The sequence below is a fragment of the Schistocerca piceifrons genome, chromosome 1 (genome assembly GCF_021461385.2).
Source record: "Schistocerca piceifrons isolate TAMUIC-IGC-003096 chromosome 1, iqSchPice1.1, whole genome shotgun sequence".
NCBI classification, from domain to species: domain Eukaryota; kingdom Metazoa; phylum Arthropoda; class Insecta; order Orthoptera; family Acrididae; genus Schistocerca; species Schistocerca piceifrons.
The window spans coordinates 1,104,092,555-1,104,106,121 of NC_060138.1; the positions used below are offsets into that span (position 1 = coordinate 1,104,092,555).

At 45.5% G+C, this 13,567-nt stretch overlaps 1 protein-coding gene across 1 annotated transcript in view; it reads right to left on the reverse strand.

Annotated features, from left to right (window-relative positions):
• LOC124798829 (putative inorganic phosphate cotransporter) overlaps positions 1–12,961 on the reverse strand; it is a 166,509-nt gene extending 153,548 nt beyond the window's left edge. Inside the window, exon 1 of the mRNA XM_047262363.1 lies at positions 12,832–12,961. Coding sequence (XP_047118319.1) covers positions 12,832–12,919 — 88 coding nt within the window. The 5' untranslated portion in view covers positions 12,920–12,961. The remainder of the gene's footprint in view (positions 1–12,831) is intronic.
• Positions 12,962–13,567: the final 606 nt, after the last annotated feature.

A 13,567-nucleotide genomic window follows, 5' to 3' on the forward strand; every position in this document is an offset into this window, starting at 1 on the left:
AGCTCTGGAAATGTAGGAGTGCTGTGGGCACTAGAGTCCTCGTGGAGAAGGGAGAGAAGGGGCCCCACTTGAGCCCTCACGTGATGTGTAATGCAGACTTCGTAATCATTCCGGAAATGTACGTATTTATACAGGGTGAACATTAATAAAACCGACCAACTATAGGGACGGATTCCTGACAGGAAATGGATGGAGAAAGGCCCTTTGAACATGTGTCTGCAAATGGACGGTGTGCGCACAACTGAAAACAGTACAGAGCTGCATCGCATCCACATCACAAAAGATGCTCAAAGTGGCCTCCATGGGATTGCAGATGATAGGGATAGTAGCGGCTGTCATGCAGAATACAGATAAACGTACTTTGGCATACATCGTGTTGGCGGGCCACTTGCCTGGAGTTTTTGTACTAGGGTTCGTTCCGAAATTCTGTAGAACTCGGTCCTCCAGATCTGGTGTACGCACAGTCCGCCGTCTCTCTGCACGTTAGTCTGTCTGAAAGGACCCACGATCACACAAACGCCAAAAAAGAGTTTGAAACGATATGTGATGTGGTTGATGTCTGTCAGGGTACTTGTTTTGGTATAGCTGTGCTGCTCCTAGACCGGTTCCATTTTCTCGGCCGTACAGAAATCTCGGATTGTTCCCGACTTGAGTACCTGATCATACTGCTGCTTACAGTACGCTACGTAGATCACACAGGCCGCAACACATAAGAACACACAGCACGTCGTCAGAGGAACTGTCATTGGCCAGCGCCGTCTACCGTGGCAAGGATGTTCATAGGACATTTTTTCCTCCATTTCGCCGGCCGATGTGGCCGAGCGGTTCTAGGCGCTTCAGTCTTGAACCGCGCGAGCGCTACGGTCGCAGGTTCGAATCCTGCCTCGGGCATGGATGTGTGTGATTTCCTTAGGTTACTTAGGTTTAAGTACTTCTAAGTTCTAGGGGACTGATGACCTCCGATGTTAAGTCCCATAGTGCTCAGAGCCATTTGAACCATTTTTTCCCTTCATTTCCAGCCAGGAAACTGTCCCTGCTGTTTGTCAGTTTTATTAATGTTCACTCTGTATGGACGACTGTCTTTGATTATGTTAAACTGGATGCCTGTCATGCCACTTGAGAACATGCAGGACTATTTCTAAGTTTGCATTATTCGATGCTCCAACGAGTGAATGGATATGTGGAACCAAGCGGATAACATTTTGCACATTTGCTATCACTTTCTGACTTGAAAACTTTGAAAAAAATTTCTTTGAAAATATTTTTGGAGAACGTTTTCTTGTTTTGCTGTAAGCGACACGCCCCGAAATTCTGTAAAATTATTTCTGATGTACCCTGTAAATGGCATCAAAGATCAAATAAATTGCTCCTTTAAAACAGAATGAGTGAATGAAACATTACCATGTGAAACAATGTAAAATCGATGGTAGCTGTAACATATGAAGTGGTAACTTAAAAAGAACCCCCTCTATGTAGTTCAGAAACTGCAAGAAGGTTCCACACAATACGTGTATAAAATATGAAGATATGCAGATGTAAGAGCGTGACAGAATTAATTCTTGTGAATAAAACTTGGCAATAAATTCAGTTGGGAGTAGCATTCAACAGAATTGCTTAAACATATGAATAAAATGTTGCATGCAATGAAATGTTGTCAAGCGTAGGTCACATGTTGTTGTTGTGGTCTTCAGTCCTGAGACTGGTCTGAAGCAGCTCTCCATGCTACCCTATCCTGTCCAAGCTTCTTCATCTCCCAGTGCTTACTGCAACCTACATCCTTCTGAGCCTGCTTAGTGTATTCATCTCTTGGTCTCCCTCTACGATTTTTACCCTCCACGCTGCCCTCCAATGCTAAATTTCTGATCACTTGATGCCTCAAAACATGTCCTACTAACGGGTCCCTTCTTTTTGTCAAGTTGTGCCACGAACTCCTCTTCTCCCCAATTCTATTCAATACTTCATCATTAGTTATGTGATCTACCCATCTAATCTTCAGCATTCTTCTGTACCACCACATTTTGAAAGCTTCTATTCTCCTCTTGTCCAAACTATTTATCGTCCACGTTTCACTTCCATACATGGCTACACTCCATACAAATGCTTTCAGAAACGACTTCCTGACACTTAAATCTATACTCGATGTTAACAAATTTCTCTTCTTCAGAAACGCTTTCCTTGCCATTGCCAGTCTACATTTTATATGCTCTCTACTTCGACCATCATCACTTATTTTGCTCCCCAAATAGCATAACTCCTTTACTACTTTAAGTGTCTCATTTCCTAATCTAATACCCTCAGCATCACCCGACTTAATTCGACTACATTCCATTATCCTCGTTTTGCGTTTTGCTTTTGTTGATATTCATCTTATTTGATTCGAACCTGCGACCGTAGCTATCGCGCGGTTCCAGACTGAAGCACCTAGAACCGCTCGGCCACTCCGGCCGGCGGAATATGGAATTGATTAACCTATTTTCGAAATGTAATATCCCGTGTGTCTAGTACCAACTACAACTCCGCGTTCGTAACTTTCCGTCGTGCGGCCATAATCACGTTGGTAAATTGTTACTAGAATCACCAGACTACAAATAACATCACCGACCAGTGACAGTGTCATGTTGTTCTTTCATGGCTTGGCAATCTTGAGTTGAGTGGCCTATCGTGGGAGATCGGACTGCGTTGGAGGCGGTGGCGAGGGTGGGCCTGATGGCGTTGCGGACTGAACACTCGCCCAACGGTTCTGGTCAATGCGTAGTCGGCCGGTGGTGGTGCTGGTGACCCAAACTGCTGACGAGCCGGTTACAGGAGTAGCCCACCCTCTCGTAAAAAGCACTTGCAATCGAGCAGAACCGTCCTGCAGCAACGAGAGGCCCGTGACCTCGTGGAGCTGATGTGTTCCAGGCACCGAAAGTGTCGCAGCCAAGCTGGAGGCGGCGATCCATGTTGTCAACGTTCATATTGTGTGTGAAAACACCATGTCTTGGGCATAGAGATCCAACTCCACGCATGCCGCTTGCAGTACATCAGCAATGTACAGAGAGGACAACAAGGGGCCGAGTACCGACCACTGTAGCACCCCTGTACGTATTGGCCTCACAGTGGATGTGGCTTGCGCAGCCCGTTCATGCAACGTCCTGCCAGAAAGGTAGGACCAGGGAAGATTTTGTGTGATGTCGGAACCCGTGCACAAAGAGCCTGTACACGAGGCCGTCATATCACACGAAGTCAAAGGCCCCAGACATGTCCAGGAGCGCTGCCCCAACGTACTGCTGCGTTTCCAGCACCCTCGTGGCAGGTTTAGTCAAGCTTAGCAGTTGGTGAGAGGTGGCGTGGCCACTTCTGAAGCCAAACTGTTCATCAGGCAGGAGGCGTTCCTTGTTGGCATGCATATGTAGCACCGCAGTTATAGCCTGTCAAAGACCGTCGAGAGGGACAGGAGGAGACTGATGGGATGGTAGTTGAATGTCAGCTGAGGGCCCTTGTTTGCCTTTGGAATGGCGACCATGTCGGCATGTTCCATGCTCCCAAACTAAGATTAAAGATGTTGGCCAGATGCCGATGGATTCCTGGCGACAGATTCTTGCCGAGAATGTTGATGATCCCATCACTGACCCTGACACGTCTGGAATCGATGGATAAAAGCTGCACAGCAATTTCCGCCTCAGAGATTGGAAGGGGGAAGGGGGCTGATATCGTCTTCGGCGCGCGCAACCAGGAAGGAAGGCAGCCTTTCATTGGCAAGCTAGATGTGGTCGTCATCGACAACATCCGCTAATGGGGTGAAATTGGCCTCGAAAGCTTCAGCCAGTACACTAGCCTTCGCGTCTGAGTCACAGACGACTACCTGGCCGTCCTGCAGTGGTGGGACGCGCTGCCGACGTTGCAGGAGGGTGCGGACGACCCTCTAGGTGCTGCCGTCCGTAGGATCGACGGTGGGGCCGACGTCCATCCAGCCTCTGCTGCGGTGATCCTCGACAGCAGCCTTGATCTCCCTACGCATCTTGTTGAGGTGGTTCTTGGTGGCTGGCTGGCGAGTGAGTTTTCCACTCACGGAACAGCCAGTTTTTCTCCCGTATTGCTGCCAGGAGATGAGGTGGGAGGCGGCGTGGCGGTCCCGTGGCAATTGCAGCCGATCTGGAGTGGCAGCAGACGCTGCCCGAAGTAGGCCCCCGATTAGGGAGGCGAGAGCCATGCCAGCTCCCACTGTGTTCGGGGCCGGTTAATCGGTGACCAGGGGCCCTATTCTGTACCGTTCATATCGATCGGTGTAGTTGATTCGTTTCAGTAGCGACGTAGTTTTCGGATCTTTATCGAAATATCCTATTCAGTAAGCTTCTGAGACCTGTTACCGAACGGTCCTCCCACCGATTTTACGACAATTGTACCGAGAGGTTTTGGATTCGGTGTGGCCCTGTCGATTAGTGAGCTGCGGTTTATGTCACCTATAATTTGTTATTTTAAACATATTTAGCGGTTTTAGCTGTGGATTTAGTGATTGTGTTACTAAAGAATCACCAGAGGACACATCCGGTTGGAAAGTGAGTTCATAATAGACTATTTTCCTTTGTTAGAAATATGGTTAGGTTAGGTTGTTACTGTGAATGATTACATCCAAAAAGAAAACGTTTTCGGTCGATATTCTCTCAAAATACGTATTATTTTAAAGCAAATAAGAGTTTAAAGATCATTAAATAGTAAGACATCGGCTCTGCTTACGTATATTACATGAGTGTGAAATGGGTCAAATAGCTCTGAGCACTATGGGACGTAACTTCTGAGGTCATCAGACCCCTAGAACGTAGAACTACTTGAACCTAACTAACCTAAGGACATCACACATATCCATGCCCAAGGCAGGATTCGAACCTACGACCGTAGCGGTCACGCGGTTCCAGACTGAAGCGCCTAGAACCGCACGGCCACACCGGCCGGCCACATGAGTGTGAACTGACGTTACTAGTGACTTTGTGTACTTTTTCCCACAAATGGTTTAGTTAGTAATTATCGAAACGTGTTTATAACTTTCAAGTAACAATGGAAAGCAGTTATGTAAAGCCTGGTATTAGAAACCTTCCAAACTATTACGCGTTTCTGACTTATGCATCATCATTTGGCAACGAAGTCACCCTACGTTCCTTCGCAATAGTACAAGACTGCCAGCACGGTAGCTCAGCGTGTTCGGTCAGAGGGTTAGCTGCCCTCTGTAATAAAAAAACTGAGATAATAGATCAACAACGAACTTAAAAGGGTGTCTTACGACGTCCGCCCCGATCAGATGCAACAAACGAAAAAAAAGCCGACATGGTAGCTCAGCGTGTTCGGTCAGAGAGCTGGAAGGCCTCTGTAATAAAAAAAAAAAAAAAAAAAAAAAAAAAAAACAGAGTTAAAAGATCAACAACGAGCTTCAACGGATGTCATGTGACGTCCGCTGTCCGCTACGATGAAATACAACGAACCATAACGAACAAAATGTACGAGTATGCTTTCACGCGATAGTTTGCGTCTGTCTTCAGGAGATTTCCAGTTCAGTTCTTTGAGGCTGTCCGTGACCTCTTCCACTGGTCAAACAAACATGTGACCATTCTCTGCATACGTTCTATATCCCATATTTGGCATGGATCCCACACGCATGAGCAGTATTCCAGAATGAGCGTTTTGTAAGCAGTCTCATATGTAGACTGACTGCATTTCCGTAGTAATCCACTGATGAACCAAGTCTGCCACCTGTTTTACTTGTGACTGACTGTGAACCTATGCAATCGTCCTATTTCAAATCACTTCAATTTGCATAGTTTGCCCGATTTCATCTGTGACTCACTGATATTGTAGTTATAGGACACTACGATTTTTCGTTTTTTGAACTCCAAAATTTTACATTTTTGATCACTTAAAGCAAGTTGTCTACCTTTGCACCGCTTTGAAATCTTACCAAAATCTGATTGAACAATTGTGCACCTTTCTTTCACACCCTACCTCATTATTAATAACTGCATCACCTATGAAACGTCTAACATTATAGGTAATATTGTCCACAATGTCATTAATATACAATATGAACAGCAAGTAACCAAATACACTTCCTTGGAGCACATCTGAAATTATTTTTACGCTTCTCGATTACTCTCCATACTAGGTAACTTGCGGCGTCCCGCTTAACAGTAAATCCAAAATCGTGACAACTTGACTTGTTACGCCACAAGATCTAATTTTCAATAATAACTGTACCTATGGTACTGAGTCAAATGCTTTTCAGAAGTCAAGAAATGCTGCAACTTCCTGATTGCCTTGATCCATCACTTTCAGGATGTCATGTGAGAAAAGGGGAGTTGGATTTGACCTGACGGATATTCGGGAAATCCATGTTCGTTGGCATGGAGGAGGTCATTCTGTTCGAGTATCTCGGTACATTTGCGCTCAGAATATCTCCTAGGATTCTACAACAAATAAATAGAGTACAGCTGAAAAACGCCCTAAAAGATTTATTGGTAGCCAACTCCTACTCAGCTGATAAATTTATTAACAGAACAAGTTGATATATTTATGATTAACTATATTGCATAAAATAAATGCAACGTAGTATTATACCTGACATCGATACAATTTTAGCGCAGTAATGCAGTCTCTATAGGGAAGCCTTGTATTTCTTTTATGATGCTTCCCTACAATAACTTTGGAACTAGCTTATACACTTCACAACCTATATCTTTAATTGCTTATGGTATGCTTTCAATTGGTATTTAAATCAAAAAGACGTATAAAATTTTCGGCTCTTCTGTATGCTTCAGGACCATTTTTAAAGCGATATATATATATATATATATATATATAAGTCAGACAAATAAAAATTCATAGTATATATATATATATATATATATATATATATATATATATATACTCTATGCATTTTTATTTGTCTCACTTGTTACACATCCTCAAGAATCTGGTCACTATGGGCCTATAAAACGAATATGTACTAATCTAAAATTTTGCTTACTATGAAGCATATTCTCTCTTTTCGCATTAATTTTTTCTACCTTCGTCTTAATTTTCTGGTTTGGAGCTTTCTACGCTTCAAATAATTTAATTAATAATTTCTGTACTCCATTGAATAAGCAATAAAAGTGACTACACTTCTAGTTTTTACCCTTTCCATCTCGCCGAGCTGCCTACACGTATTACGTTTACGTAAGTCTCTCAATCGTTTCTGTAAAGTGATATCCTAATTCCGCTTCTGTAATGCAAATTCTCCAGTACCGATTCTGGTAACTGCCGTATTAGAGCTCCCACAGTCGATTTCGGCTCTATATGAACATTCTGGCGCATATGAGTCGTGTTAGGCCATTAAGTTGCTATTTGCTTTTTAAACTGTTCCTAACGTGGACCATTTGTGGTGCGTAAGAAAAAAAAAAGAAGTTATTCATGTCCACTATTTAATTGACGGGTAGAACGTTTTTCTTTAATCAAATGCAAGAGATACAGAGTGACAATTATTGAGCAGTATGGAAAAAAAACATGAATTAGTTACAAGCTACGGCGTGCACACACAGTATTCAATATGTAAACGTCACTACAGATATTCGGATTTCGGTTTTGGCAGGTTCAATATGCCTGCCATCATAGATGATGATGTGGCGCAGACGAATAGCGAAATTCTGCATCACCCGCTTAAGTGTCGGAACGTCGATGTTGTCGATGACCTCCTGAATGGCTGTTTTCAGCTCAGCGATGGTATTGGAGTTTGTTTGTGCTCTTTTTAGATTAGTTCAGACGTTCTTTGCACAACAGTTTTTAGCTTGGATAGGGACTGCGACTGCTGTGTTCGGATGCGAGCTGAGTTGGCATCCCTTCGCTCCCAGCTTCAGGCAGTGTTGGCTTCGGTCACGCAGCTTGAGGCTGTTGCCAATGGGCATCACTGTGGGGGGTCCGGATGGGGGTTTGTCGGGGACGACCAGCTCGTCCCACGCATCCCCCGATCGTACTACGGCTGTGGCTGCCCGGGATACTGCCCACATTGAGGCTGACCCCTGACCTGTGGTAGAGTGCAAGGTTGTCTCGAGGTGTGGCAGGGGGCAAAAGACATTCCGGAGGGCTGAACGGAAGGCCTCTCCAGTTTGCCTGACGAACCAGTTTCAGGCTCTGTCTCCGGGCGATACCGATCTTTGGCCAGACGTGGCTGCTTGTCCTGTTCCAGAGGTTGCCCCTCAGTCTGCAGGATCTGGGCAGTCGCAGAGGGTAGGCTTACTGGTAGTTGGGAGCTCCAACGTCAGGCGCGTAATGGGGCCCCTTAGGGATATGGCAGCAAGAGAGGGGAAGAAAACCAATGTGCACTCCATGTGCATATCGGGGGGAGTCATTCCAGATGTGGAAAGGGTCCTTCCGGATGCCATGAAGGGTACAGGGTGCATGTATCTGCAGGTGGTGGCTCATGTCGGCACCAATGATGTGTGTCGCTATGGATCGGAGGAAATCCTCTCTGGCTTCCGGCGGCTATCTGATTTGGTGAAGACTGCCAGTCTCGCTAGTGGGATGAAAGCAGAGCTCACCATCTGCAGCATCGTCGACAGGACTGACTGCGGACCATTGGTACAGAGCCGAGTGGAGGGTCTGAATCAGAGGCTGAGACGGTTCTGCGACCGTGTGGGCTGCAGATTCCTCGACTTGCGCCATAGGGAGTTGGGGTTTCGGGTTCCGCTGGGTAGGTCAGGAGTCCACTACACACAGCAGGAGGCTACACGGGTAGCAAGGGTTGTGTGGCGTGGACTGGGCGGTTTTTTTAGGTTAGATAGCTCGGGCAAGTACAGAAAGGGCAACAGCCTCAAGGGGTGCGAGTCAAAGTCAGGACATGCGGGGACCAAGCAGCAATCGGTATTGTAATTGTAAACTGTCGAAGCTGCATTGGTAAAGTACCGGAACTCCAAGCGGTGATAGAAAGCACCGAAGCTGAAATCGTTATAGGTACAGAAAGCTGGCTGAAGCCAGAGATAAATTCTGCCGAAATTTTTACAAAGGCACAGACGGTGTTGAGAAAGGATGGATTGCATGCAACCGGTGGTGGCGTGTTTGTCGCTGTTAGTAGTAGTTTATCCTGTAGTGAAGTAGAAGTGGATAGTTGCTGTGAATTATTATGGGTGGAGGTTACACTCAACAACCGAGCTAGGTTAATAATTGGCTCCTTTTACCGACCTCCCGACTCAGCAGCATTAGTGGCAGAACAACTGAGAGAAAATCTGGAATACATTTCACATAAATTTTCTCAGAATATTATAGTCTTAGGTGGAGATTTCAATTTACCAGATATAGACTGGGACACTCAGATGTTTCGGACGGGTGGTAGGAACAGACCATCGAGTGACATTATACTGAGTGCACTATCCGAAAATTACCTCGAGCAATTAAACAGAGAACCGACTCGTGGAGATAACATCTTGGACCTACTGATAACAAACAGACCCGAACTTTTCGACTCTGTATGTGCAGAACAGGGGATCAGTGATCATAAGGCCGTTGCAGCATCCTTGAATATGGAAGTACATAGGAATATAAGAAAAGGGAGAAAGGTTTATCTGTTTAGCAAGAGTAATAGAAGGGAGATTTCAGACTACCTAACAGATCAAAACGAAAATTGCTGATCCGACACTGACAATGTTGAGTGTTTATGGAAAAAGTTCAAGGCAATCGTAAAATGCGTTTTAGACAGGTACGTGCCGAGTAAAACTGTGAGGGACGGGAAAAACCCACCGTGGTTCAACAACAAAGTCAGGAAACTACTGTGAAAGCAAAGAGAGCTTCACTGCTAGCTTAAACGCAACCAAAACCTCTCAGACAAACAGAAGCTAAACGATGTCAAAGTTAGCGTAAGGAGGGCTATGCGTGAAGCGTTCAGTGAATTCGAAAGTAAAATTCTATGTACCGAGTTGACAGAAAATCCTAGGAAGTTCTGGTCTTACGTTAAATCAGTAAGTGGCTCGAAATAGCATATCCAGACACTCCGGGATAATGATGGCATTGAAACAGAGGATGACACGCGTAAAGCTGAAATACTAAAAACCTTTTTCCAAAGCTATTTCACAGAGGAAGACCGCACTGCAGTTCCTTCTCTAAATCCTCGCACAGACGAAAAAATGGCTGACATCGAAATAAGTGTCCAAGGAATAGAAAAGCAAGTGGAATCACTCAACAGAGGAAAGTCCACTGGACCTGACGGGATACCTGTTCGATTCTACACAGAGTACGCGAAAGAACAATCCCCATTCTAACAGCCGTGTACCGCAAGTCTCTAGAGGAACGGAAGGTTCCAAATGATTGGAAAAGATCACAGGTAGTCCCAGTCTTCAAGAAGGGTCGTCGAGCAGATGCGCAAAACTAATCTCTGACGTCGATCTGTTGTAGAATTTTAGAGCATGTTTTTTACTCGCGTATCATGTCATTTCTGGAAACCCAGAATCTGCTCTGTAGGAATCAACATGGATTCCGGAAACATCGATCGTGTGAGACCCAACTCGCTTTATTTGTTCATGAGACCCAGAAAATATTACGTACAGGCTCGCAGGTAGATGCCACTTTCCTTGAATTCCGGAAGGCGTTCGATACAGTTCCGCACTGTCGCCTGATAAACAAAGTAAGAGCCTATGGAATTTCAGAACAGCTGTGTGGCTGGATTGAAGAGTTTTTGGCAAGCATAACACAGCAGGTTGTTCTCAATGGAAAGACGTCTACAGACGTTAAAGTAACCTCTGGCATGCCACTGGGGACTGTTATGGGACCATTGCTTTTCACAATATATATATAAATGACCTAGTAGATAGTGTCGGAAGTTCCATGCGGCTTTTCGCGGATGATGCTGTGGTATACAGAGAAGTCGAAGCATTAGAAAATTGTAACGAAATGCAGGAAGATCTGCAGCGGATAGGCACTTGGTGCAGGGAGTGGCAACTGACCCTTAACATAGACAAATGTAATGTATCGCGAATGCATAGAAAGAAGGATCCTTTATTGTATGATTATATGATAGCGGAACAAACACTGGTAGCAGTTACTTCTGTAAAATATCTGGGAGTATGCGTGCGGAACGATTTGAAGTGGAATGATCATATAAAATTAATTGTTGGTAAGGCGGGTACCAGGCTGAGATTCATTGGAAGAGTCCTTTGAAAATGTGGTCCATCAACGAAGGAGGTGGCTTACCAAACGCTCGTTCGACCTATACTTGAGTATTGCTCATCAGTGTGGGATCTGTACCAGGTCGGGTTGACGGAGGAGATAGAGAAGATCCAAAGAAGAGCGGCGCGTTTCGTCACAGGGTTATTTGGTAAGCGTGATAGTGTTACGGAGATGTTTAGCAAACTCAAGTGGCAGACTCTGCAAGAGAGGCACTCTGCATCGCGGTGTAGCTTGCTGTCCAGGTTTCGAGAGGGTGCGTTTCTGGATGAGGTATCGAATATGTTGCTTCCCCCTACTTATACCTCCCGAGGAGACCACGAATGTAATATCAGAGAGATTCGAGCGCGCACTGAGGCTTTCCGGCAGGCTACGCGAGTGGAACAGGAAAGGGAGGTAATGACAGTGGCACAAAGGTGCCCTCCGCCACACACCGTTGGGTGGCTTGCGGAGTATAAATGTAGATGTAGATTACTGTACGCCTTGTCTTTAATGCAGCCCCACAAAAAGGAGTCACATTTATTCAGATCCGGAGAATATGGCGGCCAATCGAGGCCCATGCCAGCGGCTTCTGGGTACTCCAGGACCAGAATGCGGTCCCCAAAGTGCTCTACCCAAACATCAAACACTCTCCTGCTTCGATGAAGTCGAGCTCCGTCCTGCATGAACCATTCTTGTCGAAAATCAGGGTCACTTTGGATAATGGGGATCAAATCATCTTCCAAAACCTTCACGTACCGTTCGGTAGTCACCGAGCCATCAAGGAATATCGCACCGATTATTCCGTGACTGGACATTGCACAACACACAATCATCCGTTGAGGGTGAAGAGAATTCTCGATCGCGAAATGCGCCAGTTTTGTTTATTGATGAACCCATCCAAGTGAAAGGGCTTCGTCGCGCACGCGCATGCTAAATCCCATCACACTCCGCGGCCAACCGTGCATTTTGAACGTCCTAACGCAAACCTTTAAACGTTATGAAGTTTTTATTTCATATAGTTCTATAATTGTCATACCGTAAAAGAATGGTGATATATTTCCTGAATTTGCAAAATCGAAGTATTTAGCAACAGTCCTATACCTTGAGTAGCAGTATAATTTCTAAACAGCTGCTCTCGCTTTTAGTGGCAAAAGCTCAAATACAGGGCTAAGAATATGTCATCTCTCATTGGGAGAATTCCTAGCCATTCCAAGTCTCCACACGCACGAATGCAGGAATGTTCGACCAGATATAGCTTCGCGCCTTTTTTTCACAGCGCGCATGGTGTAGAGTGGTGTTATTGAATAGTTTCGCACGCATTTATTAGAGTGGATAAGATTTTCAAACACTGCTTTTTATCAGTCTCCCCTTCCTCATCTTTAAGATATTACTGACGTCCGTCAGGAAATTGTACTTTCTCTTTGTTACAATTATTACGTAGATGTTGATAACCTCTGTAAACCGCGATGATGAAATAAGCACAGAGGATTTAGAAACGAAGTCTTGTAAAAAATAGCTGATGCCCGGACAACCGATATTTGATTGCGCTAGCAAAATCAGTGCTGTGCTTAGGTGTAAACAGGACAGTGAAAATCGATTTCTGGAATCGGACTTTCGTCTTGCGCGAATCGCGTCCCGTGTAAACGCAGTGGCAGCACCACAGAGCATCGCACGCCGCTGGCTGTGACGTACTTGACTCGACGTATTCGGCGCTGGGGTCCCTCACATCGTCGACCTCCAGTTCCGTGGAGCTCTCTGCCTCCTTCTTGTGGTCCTCCATGGAGAGCGGTCACTTCTGCACTGCTCCGCGGCCTAAGAACTACTGACTAGCGGGCTACCATCGCGTAGTAACCGACCTCCCAAGGGTACGGCGCCGCCGACGCTGCTGCCCTCTGCCGGCGGTACCGTACGAAGAACTGCGGATGGCTCGTACGGAAATCCAGTGCACCGCTAGGCAGTTTACCTGTATTCTGTACGGTATCTGTATAGAATACTCATCAGAAGCTTCGGAACCTCCTATGTACCGCAGAATTTTGGAGAGGCTGACTCGCCAGTATTAAATGAGGCGGGGAGTATTGTGTAAAGCAGTGACAGCTGAACAGGAGCTCAGTGACTGCTACCGTGGACAAGTCATTGGATGTCACTGCAGAAACAAATCCATCAGGGACGTTTCAAACAGAGAGGACAATTTCTTAATTCATGTCGTTTATTTTTTACAAGGTTGTGTTTGCAAATCATCTGTGCCCCTTTCGTAACCATGGTTAAGCGCGGTTTTCAATACCTCCGTATATTTATAACCAGAGAGTTCAATTTGTTACTGCATGTCAGTGAACTTATGATGAGGAGAGGGAGACGGTGCAAAATATGTCTGCAAAACTTATGTGCCGGCCAGAGTGGCCGAGCGGTTCTAGGCGCTACAGTATGGAAC